At 41.5% G+C, this 16,712-nt stretch overlaps 1 protein-coding gene across 1 annotated transcript in view; it reads right to left on the minus strand.

The window, feature by feature from the left end:
* The window catches only part of APBB1IP (amyloid beta precursor protein binding family B member 1 interacting protein), a 108,952-nt gene that overhangs the window by 25,640 nt on the left and 66,600 nt on the right, over positions 1-16,712 (minus strand). The window contains exons 9-10 of the mRNA XM_059404153.1: positions 3,276-3,374; positions 894-1,037 (exon numbers count right to left, since the gene is read on the minus strand). Of these exons, the coding sequence (XP_059260136.1) occupies positions 894-1,037; positions 3,276-3,374 (243 nt within the window). The remainder of the gene's footprint in view (positions 1-893; positions 1,038-3,275; positions 3,375-16,712) is intronic.

The raw sequence follows: 16,712 nt of genomic DNA on the forward strand, positions 1-16,712 counted from the left end.
AAGGCAAAATGCTTCAGCTTAGCCCAGATGTAGACGGGAGAGGTATCCTAAAGCTTTCAAGCAAAAGGTGGAAATGCTCCAAGCCTCTAAAAAAAGGTTTTAGAAAACGCTAACGGTCAGAATGAGAGTCAAAATTCATTTAAAGATGATGAATTTATGATATGCTTGTAGATCTGAGGCAATAATCCTAAATCACCAAGTAGTTGTGTTTTTTTTTTTAAGATTTTATTTATTTATTTGATAGACAGAGATCACAAGTAGGAGGAGAGGCAGGCAGAGAAAGAGGAGAAAGCAGACTCCCCGCAGAACAGAGAGCCCGATACGGGGCTTGATCCCAGGAACCTGGGATCATGACCTGAGCCGAAGGCAGAGGCTTTAAGCCACTGAGCCACCCAGGTGCCCCACCAAGTAGTTTAATGACACCTAAAATCCTCCTCTAAAATACACAGGTAAATGAATCTAGTACACCTTAGAGAACAATTTAAATTTCAGAGTAGAAGGGCTATAGTCTTAATGTAGATCTCCCAACACTTATACCTCTAGGATTCCAGATAAAGGAAGTTTACTATAATGACCATAGAACAATAGGGTAAATACAGGGAGAAAAAAATCTTCAGAAATAGATATGTAAAGTAACAAGTGAATCTGTAGGAAAGTGCTTCTGCCATAATTTTTGAAATCTGACTTTAAAACATACAAAATTTTCACCTTCAGGAGAAAGCTATGGAAAAACTCAAAAGGACTTCTGTGGTTCTGTCTGAATAGGGTATGTGTTTGTATAAACATTGTTAACAACATAAATTTCTAGTGCATTTAAATTGCCACCTTAGGATTTCTTTAGTTTCATTTCCATAAAATGGTTTTTTGATGAAGAGATTATTTTTCCTTCTGACCTTAGTCTTTCCTTTGGGTACATAATAAATTCCAGAAGCCCGTAAAAGAAAATAGCGTCTTTTCCAGGATTTCTTTCCATCTTCTTTCAAGTAGAGAGCTCCTTCAAGTTCGGGCACAATAATGGATGACCCACAGAAGCTTTCCTGAAATCGAAATTCCCAATTATAGAGAACACACGAAAGAAACAAAAACCACATTTTTGTTCACATTTAAACAAACTAAGGCAAACTAGGCTTTAAGCTAGAAGTCATTTGTTTGTAACTCGGAATGCATACACTTACATTGCATGCTAGTTGGGAAAAGAGAGGAGGACACCGTGGTGGTGGAATCTCAGCTCTTGAGTTAGACTCGAGACTTTTTCACCACTTAGCTTTGTCAATGTGGGCAAGTGACTCAATCTCAGTTCCTCTACTTAGAAAAACTAAGTCATAGTAGCCCAGATTCACAAGAAATGTTGTGAGCACAATCTCGGCTTACTGTAAAGGTAAGAATTACATAAAGGCTATTTCTGTAATTATATTATATTGTATCATATTATTTTGTATTATAAGTTGGTAAATAGAGGAATTCTTCCTTTTCCTGTAAGTAAAAAAAAAAATGCTATTTTACTGCTAGGAAATAGAAAAATTAGAATATATAATCCTATACCTAAATACGGAGAAGTTAATTTATTCTTGTGAGGGTTTTCTTACTGAAGAATAAAGAAAGCAATTAATGCTACAGTATCAGAAAAGGAAAGGGACAGAGTACATTTTCTAGGTATAGATTTTCAACTGTCAAAACTTGCATTCAATTATATAATTCTTAGTAAATTTCTTTCAAAAAGTAGTACACTAAAATTACATGTCATTCTATCTCCTAGTTCAAATACTCAAATTTATTTTGGGCTTTCTTTTTTTATAACTTTCAACTTCCTTTCATTCCATCTCATAAATGTAGGGTAACTTTTAATTTTGTACTCTGCAAGTAAATTTATATGTAGTGGAGCTGGGATACATTTTTGTTCCTGTTTTCCCCCAATTTAGCTAGCCTTAGTTGTCCTGTCAATAATCTCTTCAATCAGATTTTTGGTCCAAATTAGAAAGCAGGATAATGCTGATTAGTCATGGTGTAATGTGTTTTGTATTTTCTCTCACATCCAGCTTTTAATACACTGCTGAATTCCTATATCAAAAACTATTGAGGCAATTGTATAAATCAAGGCATAAGCAGTCCCTGATTTACAGCTGATGGACAAGCAATGATGATAAACAAATGGCTGTCAGGAAACTTCACCCTCCCCATCCATGTCTGTCAGTCCCCGTCATTGGTCACTGCTAGGTATACTCAGGACCTGAGTCTCCTTGCTGCTAGGGACGCCTGGAGCTTTCTCTTGCTCAGCTCCACCTGGAGCCTGGTAAAAGCAGAGAACATCATCACCACGGCTGGGCCTCTGCAGGAAACACCCACTGCGCTCTTTGCCCCACAAAGCAGAATTTGCAACATGTTTTCAGGAGCTCAGGGATAGCAGAAGGTTCTTGTGCTCTCCCATCTGGTACAGGGCTTGGAGAACTTGGTGGGGACAGAAACCTGTGTGGGAGCCCAGCCAGACCTTGGTGAAGGGGAGGGTGTGCTCGTCAATGTCAGTGAGCTGGCTCCGGCTGTGAAAGTGGCCCAGGTGTCACCAGGTCTTCTGAGTTTTCAGAAGAAGCCTCAAATCTATGAACTCAAGAAAAGGTCAAAACACTGTTTAAGGGTGAAGAAAGCCTGTCCAGGGCTCCAGCACGCCCACCCGTGACCGGCGATCTCTGCACTCACCAGCATTGTGTGCTGGGAACAGATCCCTGAGTTTTAGCATGGCTAGTATGTGAAAACTCACTGGGAGTTTCAGAAAAAACTGTCAGATGAACTTCTGGAACATGGTTCTAGAGTGATAATCACCAACGGGTGCACAGTAATGGATACTGTGTTTCCGCTACGCCCAGGTCTCCCAACTCCAAAGTTTATACTTCCTACCACACCTGGCTACTGGAAGAGCATCACAGAATTGTAAAGAAGGTTTAGAAACCCCTTTCCTCTAACTTCAATGGAACACTAAAGTAAAGAAAAACATGGAATGTTCGGAGATGAGTTTTTTGTGGATTCATAAGTGTTTTAGTCAAGAATTTCTAACCCAACTTCATGAAAGTAAAATATAGTCTGAAGCCATACTTTTAAACAACTGATTCAAAGAACCAGTTTAATTATCTAAATAGCTATAATTTAGTAATAATCTGATTTTAAAACCCCAAGTTAAAATTTCAGTGTGTCTCAGGGTCTCCCATTGTTCCAAGAAGCAAATAATTTAAAAATAGATAGTTAATACCCTTCTCTTTTCTTCCACTCAGCAAAATTACACGTACCTCAAGTAAGGATTCCTTGTTCTTAGCATTCATTTTCTCGTTTGTTTCCTTTCCATCTTTTTTTCCATCTTTTTTTCCTTTGTTATCCAGGTAAAAATTCTAAATAAAATATTAAAAAAATATTAAAAGAGCAGATCAGAAAGTGTTCATTGCCATGCTAGCCACTGTAGGGAACTCATGGTCCTGCTGGAGGGAGAGCACACACCGACAGGAAATGAAGTGGGAACCACAGCATAGGTCGGTGGGAGCTGGGCAGACTCATACCCTATGCTGTGCTGACTATAGTATCACTGAGGCTTATGTGAATACTTCTGATCTTGCTACTGTGCATGGTCAATGAGGACACAAACGTAAGACTGAAAACACTAGCAAAGGATATGACACCATTTAGTTGTTAAATTCCATTGTCTACGACACGTGCCCAATGCTGGAGGCTGGGAGACCCCAATATTGTGGAAGAGGTTGGGTCTGGATAGCAGGGGGAGCCTGTGCTCTAAGTGTAAGAGGCAGACTTCTCTGGCTCGTGGGTGTCATGTGATATCCCAAGGCCTTGTGAACTCGATATTCTGGCTTATTAAGAGAAGACTGAAATCTGGAGTTTTATTTATTTATTCATTTTAAAGATTTATTTATGTGTGTGTGTGAAGGGGAGGAAAGCATGGCAGGCAGACGGAGAAGTAGGCTCCCTACTGAGCAAGGAGCCCAATGCAAATGCAGGATTCGGTTCCAGGACTTTGGGCTCATGACCTGAGCCAAAGGGACACTTAATTGACTGAGCCACCCAAGTGTCCCTGAAATCTGGAGTTTTATAAATGCCGGTGATGACTTTTAATTTTTAAAAACCATTTGGGTCAATCACAGCATGGAGTTTGCTGCTTGGCACCTTCTGGGGACAGACGGAAGAAGAAAGGGCACTTCTGGAAAGAAAACTAGCCTTACAAAGACCATGGTTTAAAAGCATTAATGAATGAGTGCTTCGTTTCTAAGTGGAGTTTGTTATTAATCTATGTATCATATTTTGTTAATACCAAATATCAATGAGATGGCTGAAATTAAATGTTAAATGAATGTTTCCAGAAAATCACGAGTATCCAAGGGTTAGTCTTCACACAATCACTATAACTGAGGTATCAACATACAAACTGATTATTATGAGTGACCACAATCATAATTAAAACACTGAAGATTTTAAAAGTGAAAATGTTTTATGACATAATGCGTGAAAAAATTTATTAAAACTAGAACATATACCTCTGGAGCACAGTAACTAAAATAAGGACCCTCCTAAATCTATTTTTTTTTTTTAAAGATTTTATTTATTTATTTGACAGAGAGAGAGATCACAAGTAGGCAGAGAGGCAGGCAGAGAGAGGGAAAAGCAGGCTCCCCGCTGAGCAGAGAGCCCGATGTGGGCCTCAGTCCCAGGTCGGTGGGATCATAACCTGAGCTGAAGGCAGAGGCTTAACCTACTGAGCCACCTAGGTGCCCAGGACCCTCCTGAATTTAGACACAAATATTTATTTATATCACAAGGATGTTTCTCCAAGTGTGATTCCCCAGACTAGGTTGATGCTCAGCAAAATGCATGTTCCCGGGAGCCCCACCTACTGAACTGGAACTTCTGGGTTGGGGCCTGGATATCTGCATTCCAACATGCTTCCTGCATGATTTTTACTGACACTGAATTTTAAGAACAGAGTGTACTGTAGATGGTCAACAGACACATGAAAAAATGCTCAGTATCACTCATCATCAGAAAAAGACAAATTAAAAAACTACAATGGGCTGTCACCTCACACATGTCAGAATGGCTAAAATGAACAACATAAGAAATAACAGGTGTTGGCGAGGATGTGGAGAAAGGGGAACCCTCCTGCACTGTTGGTGGGAATGCAAACTGGTACAAACACTGTGAAAAACAGAGTGGAGATTCCTCAAAAAGTTAAAAATATAACTGCCCTATGACCTAGTAATGACACTGCTGGGTATTTCCTCCCAAAATAAAAAAACATGAATTCAAAGGGATACGTGTACCCCACCATGTGCTGTAGCATTATTTACAATACCCAATTTAAAAAGCAGCCCAAGTACCCAATGATAGATGAATGGATAGAGATGTGGTATATATACACAAAGGAATATTATTCAGCATTAAAAAGAATGAAATCACGCATTTGCAATGACATGGGTAGATTTAGAGGATAGCACACTAAGTGAAATAAATCAGAGAAAGACAAATACCATACGATTTCACTCATATGTGAAATTTAAGAAACAAGCAAAGGAAAATGAGAGAGACAGACAGACAAACCAAGAAACAGACCTTTAGCTACAGGGAACAAGCTGATGGTTACCAGAGGGGAGGTGGGTGAGGGAATGGGTGAAACAGGTGGTGGGGATCAAGAAGGGGACTTGTTGTGACGCGCCTTGGGTAACGTATGGGATTCCTGAATCACTATATTCTACATCTGAAATTAATATAACACTGTATGTTAACTACACTAGAATTAAAATAGAAACTTAATAAGGAAGTAAATAAATAAATATTTTTTAAAAACAGAGTGTACTGGACAGAGGGGAAGGAAGCAGAGTGGAGGCAAACAAAATAAGCAAAATCAGGACATTTCTAAGAAACAGGATGCATAAAAATGGTGATTTGCCTACTTAAATAGAGGAAATAAATCAAGTACAATTACTTTGATAATTCTTTTTTTTTTTTTTTAAGATTTTATTTATTTATTTGACAGAGAGAGATTACAAGTAGACAGAGAGAGATTACAAGTAGGCAGAGAGGCAGGCAGAGAGAGAGAGGAGGAAGCAGGCTCCCTGCTGAGCAGAGAGCCCGATGCGGGACTCGATCCCAGGACCCTGAGATCATGACCTGAGCCGAAGGCAGTGGCTTAACCCACTGAGCCACCCAGGCGCCCCTACTTTGATAATTCTTATTGCATTATCTTTTAATATGTTTTTTTGAGACTTTTGACTTTTACTTATTTGAAAGGACAGTATATCATGAATCAGTGTGATTACCACCTAGGGTTCTGAAACTCCTTTTATTTTACATGTTTGGGTTGAAGACCATGATTAATCACAACAGGTAACATACACCACCTGCCCGAACTCTGCGCCGAGATCTCACTTACAAGAACCCCAAAACAGAGGCATATTGCTATTTTACAGATAAGGAAGCAGAAGGATTAAGTCCAATCAGTGCCAAAACTTTGAGTTTTTTAAAATGCTCTAAATACCATAGGAGAGAATCCAGATCCACAACAGTGTGGATGCAATTAATGTCCCTGAACTACACTTAAAAATGATTACAGTGGTAAGTTCCATGTTATGTATATTTTCTCAAAACAAAACAAAACAAGCAGTCATAAAAATGAAGGCAGAGTGCTGTCTGCAAGCACTCTTCCCTTGAGAGTCCTGGAAATGGGAATTATGTGTGAGTTGGAAGAATGAACAGAGAACAAGAGTAAACTCTGTAGCAAGAGGTTTTCCTCATCATCTGGGAAAAGGGCAGAATGTGTCACATTCTGCAGGGACAGGTAAGTGAAGAACCTTTCCAAACTGCAAAGGGCCTCATTTGATGAGGGTATCCCAAAGAGTCAGGATTCGTAGTTGTGTCCTTGCTCGGAGATTTTTCTCTGAGACCCCCCTCTCACTTTTTCAGCTTCAAAGTAAGTTTTTTCCTCTCCAAGAGATGGTGCTATACTGTTTTTGTTTAAAAGAAAATGGAAAAAACACAAAGTAAACCTGAGCTGGAGTTGGGGAGTGTAGACCTTAGAACGGACTGATTGCCCTGGGGTCAGAGCTTTTCATCAGTCGGGTCGCCAGCCAACTCCATTTGGGCTGTTCTGAGGCAAGGAGCAGAGCTCAGAGTGAACTCATTATCTGTTACACAGGGGACTGTGTGGATCATCTGAGCTGAGCAATAAGAGAACTTCAAAATGGGAAATGAGACTTTCAGTTACAGCTTGCTCCCTTTTCCACAGCTGAAAATGCAAGATTTGGGGGTAGCTGAAAAGGAAAGAAACAGCATTACTTTAAAAAAATGTGTTTAAAAATAAATTATTTTTAAAATACCACCTTCTTGGAATTAAGAACAAACCAAGCAGTATCTGCCCATGAATAAATACCTGTGAGCACCATTTACATGTAAAATACTCCTGGTTCCTGAGAATCTTTTTCTGTCTCATTGAGAAGAAATGTATAAACAGATGGCTACGATCTGTAGATGGGGAGCTACATGAGACACAGTACAAATAAATGCAAAATGAGCTATTTCTATAGATTTTCAGTGAGGAAGAAAACCACTGTAGGCGGAAATGGTCAAGGAAGACTTTGCAGAGGAGGTCAAAGTTTGAACTGGCCTGAAAGATGTTCCATATTCAGATAGGGAAAAGGAAGGAGGAAAACATTCGAGGCAGGAAGAGAAGCATGTTCCAAGGCCAGGAGGTAGTTAAGGACTGGGTATCTTCAAGCCACCAGTGAACAGTCTGGCTATGCCTGTGGACAAATGGAGCACAGCTAATGACCAGACTGTCCCTTCCAATTCTTCTCTTCTTGACTGTATCAGAATATACCCATGGCCTGTCATCAGGTGATGGAGCAGTGCCTCCCCCTACGATGGGCAGAATTCATGTCCTTGCCCTACTTGTGTTGGGATTAGCCATGGGACTTGCTTTGACAGAGCAAGAATGTGGGTGGAATGGACAGAATGTGCATGGAAGGGACAGGGCATTAATTCTGAGCAGAGGACTCGAGAGGCCATGTCCTGTGTTTCCAAACGTCCTCCTGTATTCTTGCTGCTCACCATGAGAAGAATGTGTCACTGGGAGCTGCTGGTCTGAGGACGGAAGAGACAAGATCTGACTCACATTCTGGAGCCAAGGATGACCTGCGGACCCAGAAGAGAGGGAATGTCTGTGGCTGTTAGCCCCTGGGATTCGGAGGCTGCTTTTATGCATCGAACACTAACTGCTACACACACCCACACTGGCTGGGGTGGGGCTTTAGGGCACCGAAGCCGAGGGTAGACTTTCCTTTAAAATAGGAAGCCATACTGGAGGCCAGATGTGATTACTCTAAGACTTCCTCCTGCTGGGCCTGGTCCTGGATTGTCAAAGATGAACCTAGGTGGGAGAGGGAGGTTGGAAAGGAACGGCGGAAACACGCCATGAGGTAATTTTCTCCCTCAGTGGCTGGCACCCTTCTGCACCTGAGGAGCAGAATGAGGTTGTGTTTCTCTCTCTGTTCCTCACTCGGGCAGACACCACTGAACTACCAAGTTTCAGTTATGGAGATTTGCCAAATTTCAGTTATGGAACAGAACAAAGGATGGAATGAACATTGCCTAAAATATCAACAATGATCCTTGCTGGAGTGCAGGATTACGGATAATTTAAATTTCATTTCTTCTGTTTGTCACCTTTTTCTCTTTACAATAAGTTGACATTATTTCTGAAGTCAGAAAAATAAAATATGTTATTAAAAGAAATAAAAAGCAATTCAACAAGCAAGCCACCTTATACTAACTGATTTGCCAGTACCTTCTTTGAAAAATGGATTGTTCAGGCTCCCAGCAAGAAGAATGGCTAATGTTAATGTTGGGGAGTTCGACCTCTGGACACACACCTCAGCTCTGACACCTCTTTTTTGCTTTTCAGACAACATCACTGGTCTTTGCATAGTGGGACTTTGTGTCAGCATAACCCCGTGGAAAACGAAACTCTTCAGGTCACAGCTGACTTCGGCTTCAACAGCTGACGCTTATTTGGGAATAGCAGACAACCCTGTGCTTCCAATCAACTGCGAAGAGGAACTTTCTAATGACAACCAGGCTGAGAAACTAAGCTGCTTTTTAAATAAAGTTGCTATTGTTACGATACTAAGTGTCCAAGGGTGCCCAGATGGTTCAGTTGGTTAAGTGTCTGCCTTCGCTCAGATCATGATCTCAGGGTCCTGAGATTGAGCCCTGTGTTGGGATCCCTGCTCAGTGGGGTGTCTGCTTCTCCCTCTCCCTTTACTCCTTCCTCTTGTGCATGTGCACACACACACTCTCTCTCCAATACATACATACATACATACATACATACATACATACATACATAAATAGTAGGTGTACTAACCCACTTTACCCAAAAGAAGCAGTACCATCTGAGCAAGAGGGGCCCCTACCCTGACTCCACTCGTTAGGGGGTCCTTGCTCTGACCTTCACCCAGCCACTCCCCTACTCACTTGTGATATAGTGACATATATTGTCAAGTCACAGACTTGACATGCGACAAGTCTATGGGGCCAAAAGGATATGCCCGCTTGGAGCCAATGACCCTCCCACATTTCAGTCCACACTCTACAAACCCAGGGCCTTGGAATTCCCTGCCCAAATGACCAGGAGACTCTTCCCTACATCCATCTTCCTGAGGGCAGATGGCACTGTTAGAGTGTGCATCCTAGTTCAGAGGGTGGCCAAGGGGCAGCTATTTGCACGGGAGTGATGGGTTGCTTGGAGCCTACTTTCTGGGCTGGATGGTTCACATCATGCATGCAAGGCTCCCATGGGGCAGGATGGACGGGATGGGTGGAGGGAGGCAGTCCAGAGGCAGGCAATGAGCAGCTCCAAGAAACCACCTTGCACAGAACTCAAAGAAATCTAAGAATACTAGTCCAAACTTTTAGGTCATCATGAAGGCCCTAAGGTAGGAGGGCAGAACACATTTAACTGCTTATTAATTTGATTTAGAACTTTAAATATGTAGATATATGGTATGTAAGCTTTCAATCCAGTCTTGCCCCAGGTCTTAATAAATACTGGGTGGGGGGCTTGCACAGAGGCCTGTCCCCCATTCCCTGTGGGATTCCATGTGGCCTCACACCCCATCCTTTTATTCTCTTCTCCTAGTCATCAGCCTACTTGAAATGCAAATTAGAAATAAAAAAGAATTTCTTCAGACTCTTTCTCTTTGAGAAAGTACTTAATTTTCTGGGACATTTGAAGCGTTGGGAAACTTTCTCAGTTATAGAATAGCCACAGTTGTTAACGAGTAGAACATGACATCTCCTCTTCCTCATCCGGGATTTTCCTGCTCATCAGACTATATCCCGTAAAGTCTATACCCTGGGCCCTGGGCTGGAACAGGTCCCCATCTCTGACAACTCTGTTCTTGGTGCTTAGGATATGGGGCTAACGACGATTCCTCAGCCCACAGCATTCTGGCTCTAGTTCACTGGCTACTGACCACCTACCTCCAGGCACCCAGCCAAGCAGGGTATCCCCATGTCACCCATCTGGCCTCTGCATGGACTTCACTTCCTAAAGAATGCTGGCTGCTTCTTTTATTTTCACAGTAGTTCCTAGATACTCCTGCTCCTTCTGCCCATTACATCCAGCACATAGCCTGGCCTTGTATCTCACCTACAGTCTCCTTCCCTGGCTTAATTCCATTACAATGTAGATGCTCAAGAAATGTTTGCTGGTAGTCCTTGAGCAAATGCCTGGGATCCTGGGGAACCTAGGGATGAAACCCTTACCCACTCAATTTGTCCTGAACCACTTCAGGTACCCTGAGGTTAGACTCCTAATCATACTTCTTTGAGTGCCTGCCCAAAACTTCTGAGATTATACAGCACCACTGTCCCAGATCGAAGTCTGGCCTGGCTCCAGTGGGATCACCCTGATCCAAGAACATCGTTGATGCCTTCTGGAGAGCTGCTACCATCCTCCCATGTGCCTCCATCGCTTCTCTTCTCCAGACTGATCTCTATGATGAAGCAAACTAAAAGAATGACAGTTACTACACTTTGTGTGGATGACACCCTTTAATTCTCACCACACACTTCTAAGAACAAATTATCTCCATTTTCAGACAAGAAAATAGAGACTTGGTGAAGTTAGATGATTTGCTCAAGGGCCCACAGCTAAAAAGCAATGCAAGATCTATAAAAAGCTCCTCAAATTCGACACTCAAAACACAGATAATCATGTCAAAAATGGGCAGAAGACATGAACAGACACTTCTCCGAAGAAGACATGCAAATGGCTAATAGACACATGAAAAAATGTTCATCATCATTAGCCACCAGGAAGATTCTAATCAAAACCACATGGAGATACCACCTTACACCAGTTAGAATGGCCAAAATTAATAGGACAGTAAACAACAAGTATTGGAGAGGATGTGGAGAAAGAGGAACCCTCTTACACTGTTGGTGGGAATGTAAGCAGGTGCAGCCACTTTGGAAAACAGTATGGAGATTCCTCAAAAAATTAAAAATAGAGTTACCCTATGATCCTGCAATTGCACTATTGGGTATTTACCCCGAAGCAGTGGAGTGAGGATTCAAATCCCAGCCGTCTGACTTTAGGACCCAAAGTGTTGGCCATTCCATGAGACTGCTTTCTGGGGAGAGGCAGTTTTGTAGAAGGCACATTTGAACAGAAAATGCCTTGTTTATGAAGCTGAAAAAGGTCAGCGCAGTGTGGCAGGCCCATCAGCCTGGCCCTGCACACCACTGTCCCCGTAGCATTCTCCACAGCAGCCTCAGTGGGTCTTTCTATCCTTGGCCATGGGATACTACCTTGATTCTGGGCCTTGATAATCCTGCACTATGGCTTGGAATCTCCACTCCTGCCTCTCTCCCCACATGGTTGCTGGTGGGAAATCAAATTGCCATGAAACTATACTTAGCCTCCTTAATATGATGGCAAGATCCATAATATGCTGTTCATTGCATTATTTGCATCTGTTTAAACTAGTGTTGAAAAATTATGGATGTGAGCATATAGATCTTACTGATTCTGATACACTCTCAGTATTTAGTAGTGTGTAAGTTTTTAATCCATCTTTAAGACTTCAGGGCCATCTCTCAGACTTTTTAAAGTTTCTTCTTTTTATCTTGATTTCATTTTTAAAAAAAATATTTTATTTCTTTATTTGACAGAGATCACAAGTAGGCAGAGGGGTAGGCAGAGAGAGAGGAAGGGAAGCAGGCTACTTGCTGAGCAGAGAGCCCTATGCGGGGCTCCATCCCAGGACCCTGAGATCATGACCTGAGCCAAAGGCAGAGGCTTTAATCCACTGAGCCACCCAGGTGCCCTTCTTGATTTCATTCTTAGCCAGTTTTGCTTGTTTGGCGTCTATTCCTCAAGTTTTGAGTTGGGGTGAGGTACTGATGAGTGAAGTGCATATAAACCAATGGCTTAATGCTACTGGCTACTGTACTGCTCCCAGCCAGGTAGACAAGGACCTCGTCCAGGAACAGTGGGTGCCTACAGGGGTGAGGACTCCATCAGCTCTGACAGACCCTGAGATGGCAGGAATCAGCACAGTACCCCCAAGTCTGACTACAACGAACAGTACCCTTGACTATTATCAGTGGTTGCAGAACCTTCTCTCATATCATAACCTTTGGCAGACGGCATTTTGCTCATCATCTCTACTTCCATGAATCATTTTTCTGCAAGAACAAAGTCTAAAGCTCAGCTTTGTGTGCCAACAACGAGTACAGCACATTCTATTCAACAGCTTCAGTCATGACAGCAAAGTTAGATCGCACAGTGGCAGGGAAATGCAGTCTAATATAAAAGAAAAATAGGCAAAGTAGGCATTGATGGTCGTAATTGGATTCTTAAAAATAACGGAATGCTGGAAACTGACCAACCTGCCTGAAAATGCTCTTTAAATGAATCGCATACAATTACAACTACATGAACTGTGACTGGAAACATTTGTTTCTGACTTGTTTTTATTTTAATTAATATACTATTTTGACAAGTTTCTTTTTCACCAGTTTATCTGAATGCGCTGTGACTCCCTGTCCCTATGCTCACCGCTCTATGGGCAGCCATAGGACCATTTCCTATGATCCAGATGCATGTCCCTTTTTCCTTTTGGACTTTGTGGACACCCACTGCTTAGAGTGCTTGCTTCCCCTCTACTCTTCCCCTGGCTAACCGCCACAGGTTTACCAAGTGAATGCTCGCACATTAGTTTCTCCGAGTAAACTTCCCCGCCCTCCCTGTGCTCCACAGCAGCTGGTCCTCTATCCCATCTCAGCATTTTCCAGACCCGACTCTAATTTCCCATTTCCTTTCTTTTCTCTCCCATTCTCTTTTTTTTACTCTTATTTAGTTACCTTTTCCACTGGTTTATTTGGACCACATCTGACCGCCTTCTACTGAAGATAATAATTTTCTACAATTTTCTTCTGAATCCTGCAGTTGCTTAATTGTATTGAGATATTGTCTAGAAGGTCTTTCAGATGCTATTTCCGGTCAGGTTCTGTTTTGTCATAAACACAATGCTGGTTTTTTCCCTTCACTCACCCTAAATCAGGGCAAGATTGCTCTGTAGTCAGTAACTGTCAGCAAGCATGATCTGTGGTTTGCCTAGAGCTGCACTCTCTCTGCATCTGTGTGCAGGATATTTTTTGCCTTATGGTTAGAACTGTAGGGTTAACTGACTGCCCAGTTCCTACTTTCACTGCTCTTCTGACCTTGGGTTTTATGAACTAATGTGGTAATTACAAAACTAAACTTCTCAGCATACACCTTCACTAAGGCTCTTCTGTACTGTCGGGAGCATTTTGTGTACTGGGACTTAATCTTGAGATGGCATTAGTCCACGGTCTATGTCCTACACTGCTCTCATGTTAAAGCTGTAACAGCAAAGATAATCTTCATTTTTGTATTCTCCCATAAATAGTGTAGGTTACTCATGTAAGCGGATATTCTACAACATCTGCTATCGCCAAGCAAACAGAGTGAATTCCATTAAAGTTTCATCATATAAGTCAATATAGGAAAGACTTTCAATATTTTGAAACTTTTTGAGAAGAACAAATAAATTGTTCAGAGTCTTAGCCTTTTCCTTTGATAATTTCTGGTTGAATCTAGTTCTTCATGCACAGTTTCTAACTAACACTTGACATAGTTCCTAGACAGTGCCCTAATCCAGCTGGGCCTGAAGATCAAGTCTGTAGGCTCACAGCTGTAGCCCGGACTCAAGAGCGGAAGCAGGTATCAGTTATGTAGTACTCTGTTCTGGGATTCACCACTATGTGTAAATGATGACAAATAACTAACAACCCAAATATGAAACACAAGATATATCTGGATTTTTGAATTAACTGCTTGAGACACTGCTTAAGGAGAAAATCTAAGGCACTTAAAAGAATCTCCAGATTGTGCTTCCTAAGAAACTTCCTCTGGAAATACTCTTCTCTAGGATTTGTTATTCCTTTAAGGTGTAAACTTAAAAAAATGTTCCTGTTAAAAACGATCAAAGGGTCTCAGCATACAGCTCTTACAAAGTGACTGTGGGTATTTCAAAATTACAAAGCCTCCCTTTTAGGAGTCATGATATCAACACAGGAATGGTCACAATCTACTTCAAGAACAAGTTGAGAGTCCTGTGGTCAGCATGCTGAAGTAGCTATTCATGTGGACCACTGATCAGAAAAGACAGATTATCCAACCAAACACTGAGGAAATGGAAATACTTAAAATCACCAACTTCAAGAGCGCTTCCACTTCCATTATGGTCTTTAATTGTGGTTGTCAATTAGAAGAATCGACTTATATGGTTTTTAAGAACATATTATTATCCAGAAGAATTCAGCAGGAGGATTTCTGCTTCCTCCTCTGATAAAGTAGCTTGCAGTTAGACCAAAGCTCCACAAAAAGAGCTAGAAAAGCTGATTAAAAAACATCTGTGCAGGGGCGTCTGGGTGGCTCAGTGGGTTGGGCCGCTGCCTCCAGCTCAGGTCATGATCTCAGGGACCTGGGATCGGGCCCCGCGTCGGGCTCTCTGCTCAGCGGGGAGCCTGCTTCCCTCTCTCTCTCTGCCTACTTGTGATCTCTCTCTGTCAAATAAATAAATAAAATCTTTAAAAAAAAAAAAATCTGTGCAAAGGCTTTGGCGAGCAATGGAGGCAACCAGGACTCAAGGGGCCAAGATCCAAGAGAGAAAAGAAACATAAAGAGGTGCAGAGACATTGTGAGAGCCACATCCTGCCCCCCCACTCAAGCCGGTGAGAGGCTAAGAATCATGGCACCTCACAGAAACGAACATTTAACATGGATGATAGTTCAGGTACTCAAATCTTTGGCAATAGAAAATTTGACTTAAAACCACAGGAGATACCTCTATACATTCTCACAGAATAACTAAATTTATTATTTTTTTCATGGCAACACCAAGGACTGGCAAGGATTTGGAATAACACGAATTCTCATTCAACAATAATGAAGGCAAATCATGCAATCACTTTGGAAAACTGTTCGAACTTTATCCTAAGGTTAAATATGTGCATAAGCTGTGGTCCTGCAATTGTACTTGTAGGTAAATATATAAGAAAAAAGCCTACATATGTTCAGCAAAAGACAGGGATGAGAGCCACTGATTTTGGGGAGTCTCCTTGTTACAGAAGCTGAGATGGTACCCTAAATAATATAGGCATTAAATCATGCCATTGAAGGTAGTTACAGTTTGAAAACTTTGTACACTTAATCTCTGAACAACTCAGGGCCCATTTATACACAGATTTTTTTTTCAATAAGTACAGTACAGGACTATAAACATACTTTCTCTTCCTTGTGATTTTATTAATAATGTTTTCTTTTTTCCACCTTACTTTATTGTGAAAATACATTATATACTACATATAACATACAAAACATGTGCTAACTAACAGTTTATGTTATTGGTAAGGCTTCCCAGTCAATAGTAGGGAATTAGTAATTGAGTTTCTGGGGAGTGAAAAGTTATACACAGATTTTCAACTGCACAGGTGATTGATGGCCCTAAGGTCCCCCTGAGCCCCCAATGTGTTATTCAAGGGTCAACCATACTTTTACTATTCAATACTTGTAAAAAGACAATAGTACTTAATTGCTTTGTTGTCAGTGCTACAGCACAAAACCTAGAGATGACTCTAGAAAAAAGCACAGGGCAGGGAAAAGAATATTTTCTCATGAGGAAGCTGAGAGCATCCTAGTGATAGGGGACTTCATTTATTTTTTAATTTTTTTTAAAGATTGACTTATTTTAGAGAAAGTGTACAGGAGGAGGGGTAAAGGGAGAGGATGAGAGAGAATCCTCGAGCAGACTCCCCGCTAAGGATGGAGCCCAATGCAGGGCTCGATCCCAGGGCCCTGAGATCATGATCTAAGCCAAAAGCAAAAGTTGGTCACTTAACCAACTGAGCCATTCAGGCACCCTGAGACTTTTTTTTTTTCTTTCTTTTTTTTTTTTAAATCTGTAAAATATAAAGGTGTCTGGATGTATCCAGTGATCTCCTCTGAGTCTAACATTCTTTGACTTTCCAAAAAGACTTAATGACTCTCCTGCAATTACAGTTGGCTGGAGGCCCCAACAGGAAAAGACCCCTAGTTCTGTGATATCCTTGTACATATGACTTGAAGGAAGGGGAAC

This window comes from Mustela nigripes, chromosome 6 (genome assembly GCF_022355385.1).
Source record: "Mustela nigripes isolate SB6536 chromosome 6, MUSNIG.SB6536, whole genome shotgun sequence".
Lineage (NCBI taxonomy): Eukaryota > Metazoa > Chordata > Mammalia > Carnivora > Mustelidae > Mustela > Mustela nigripes.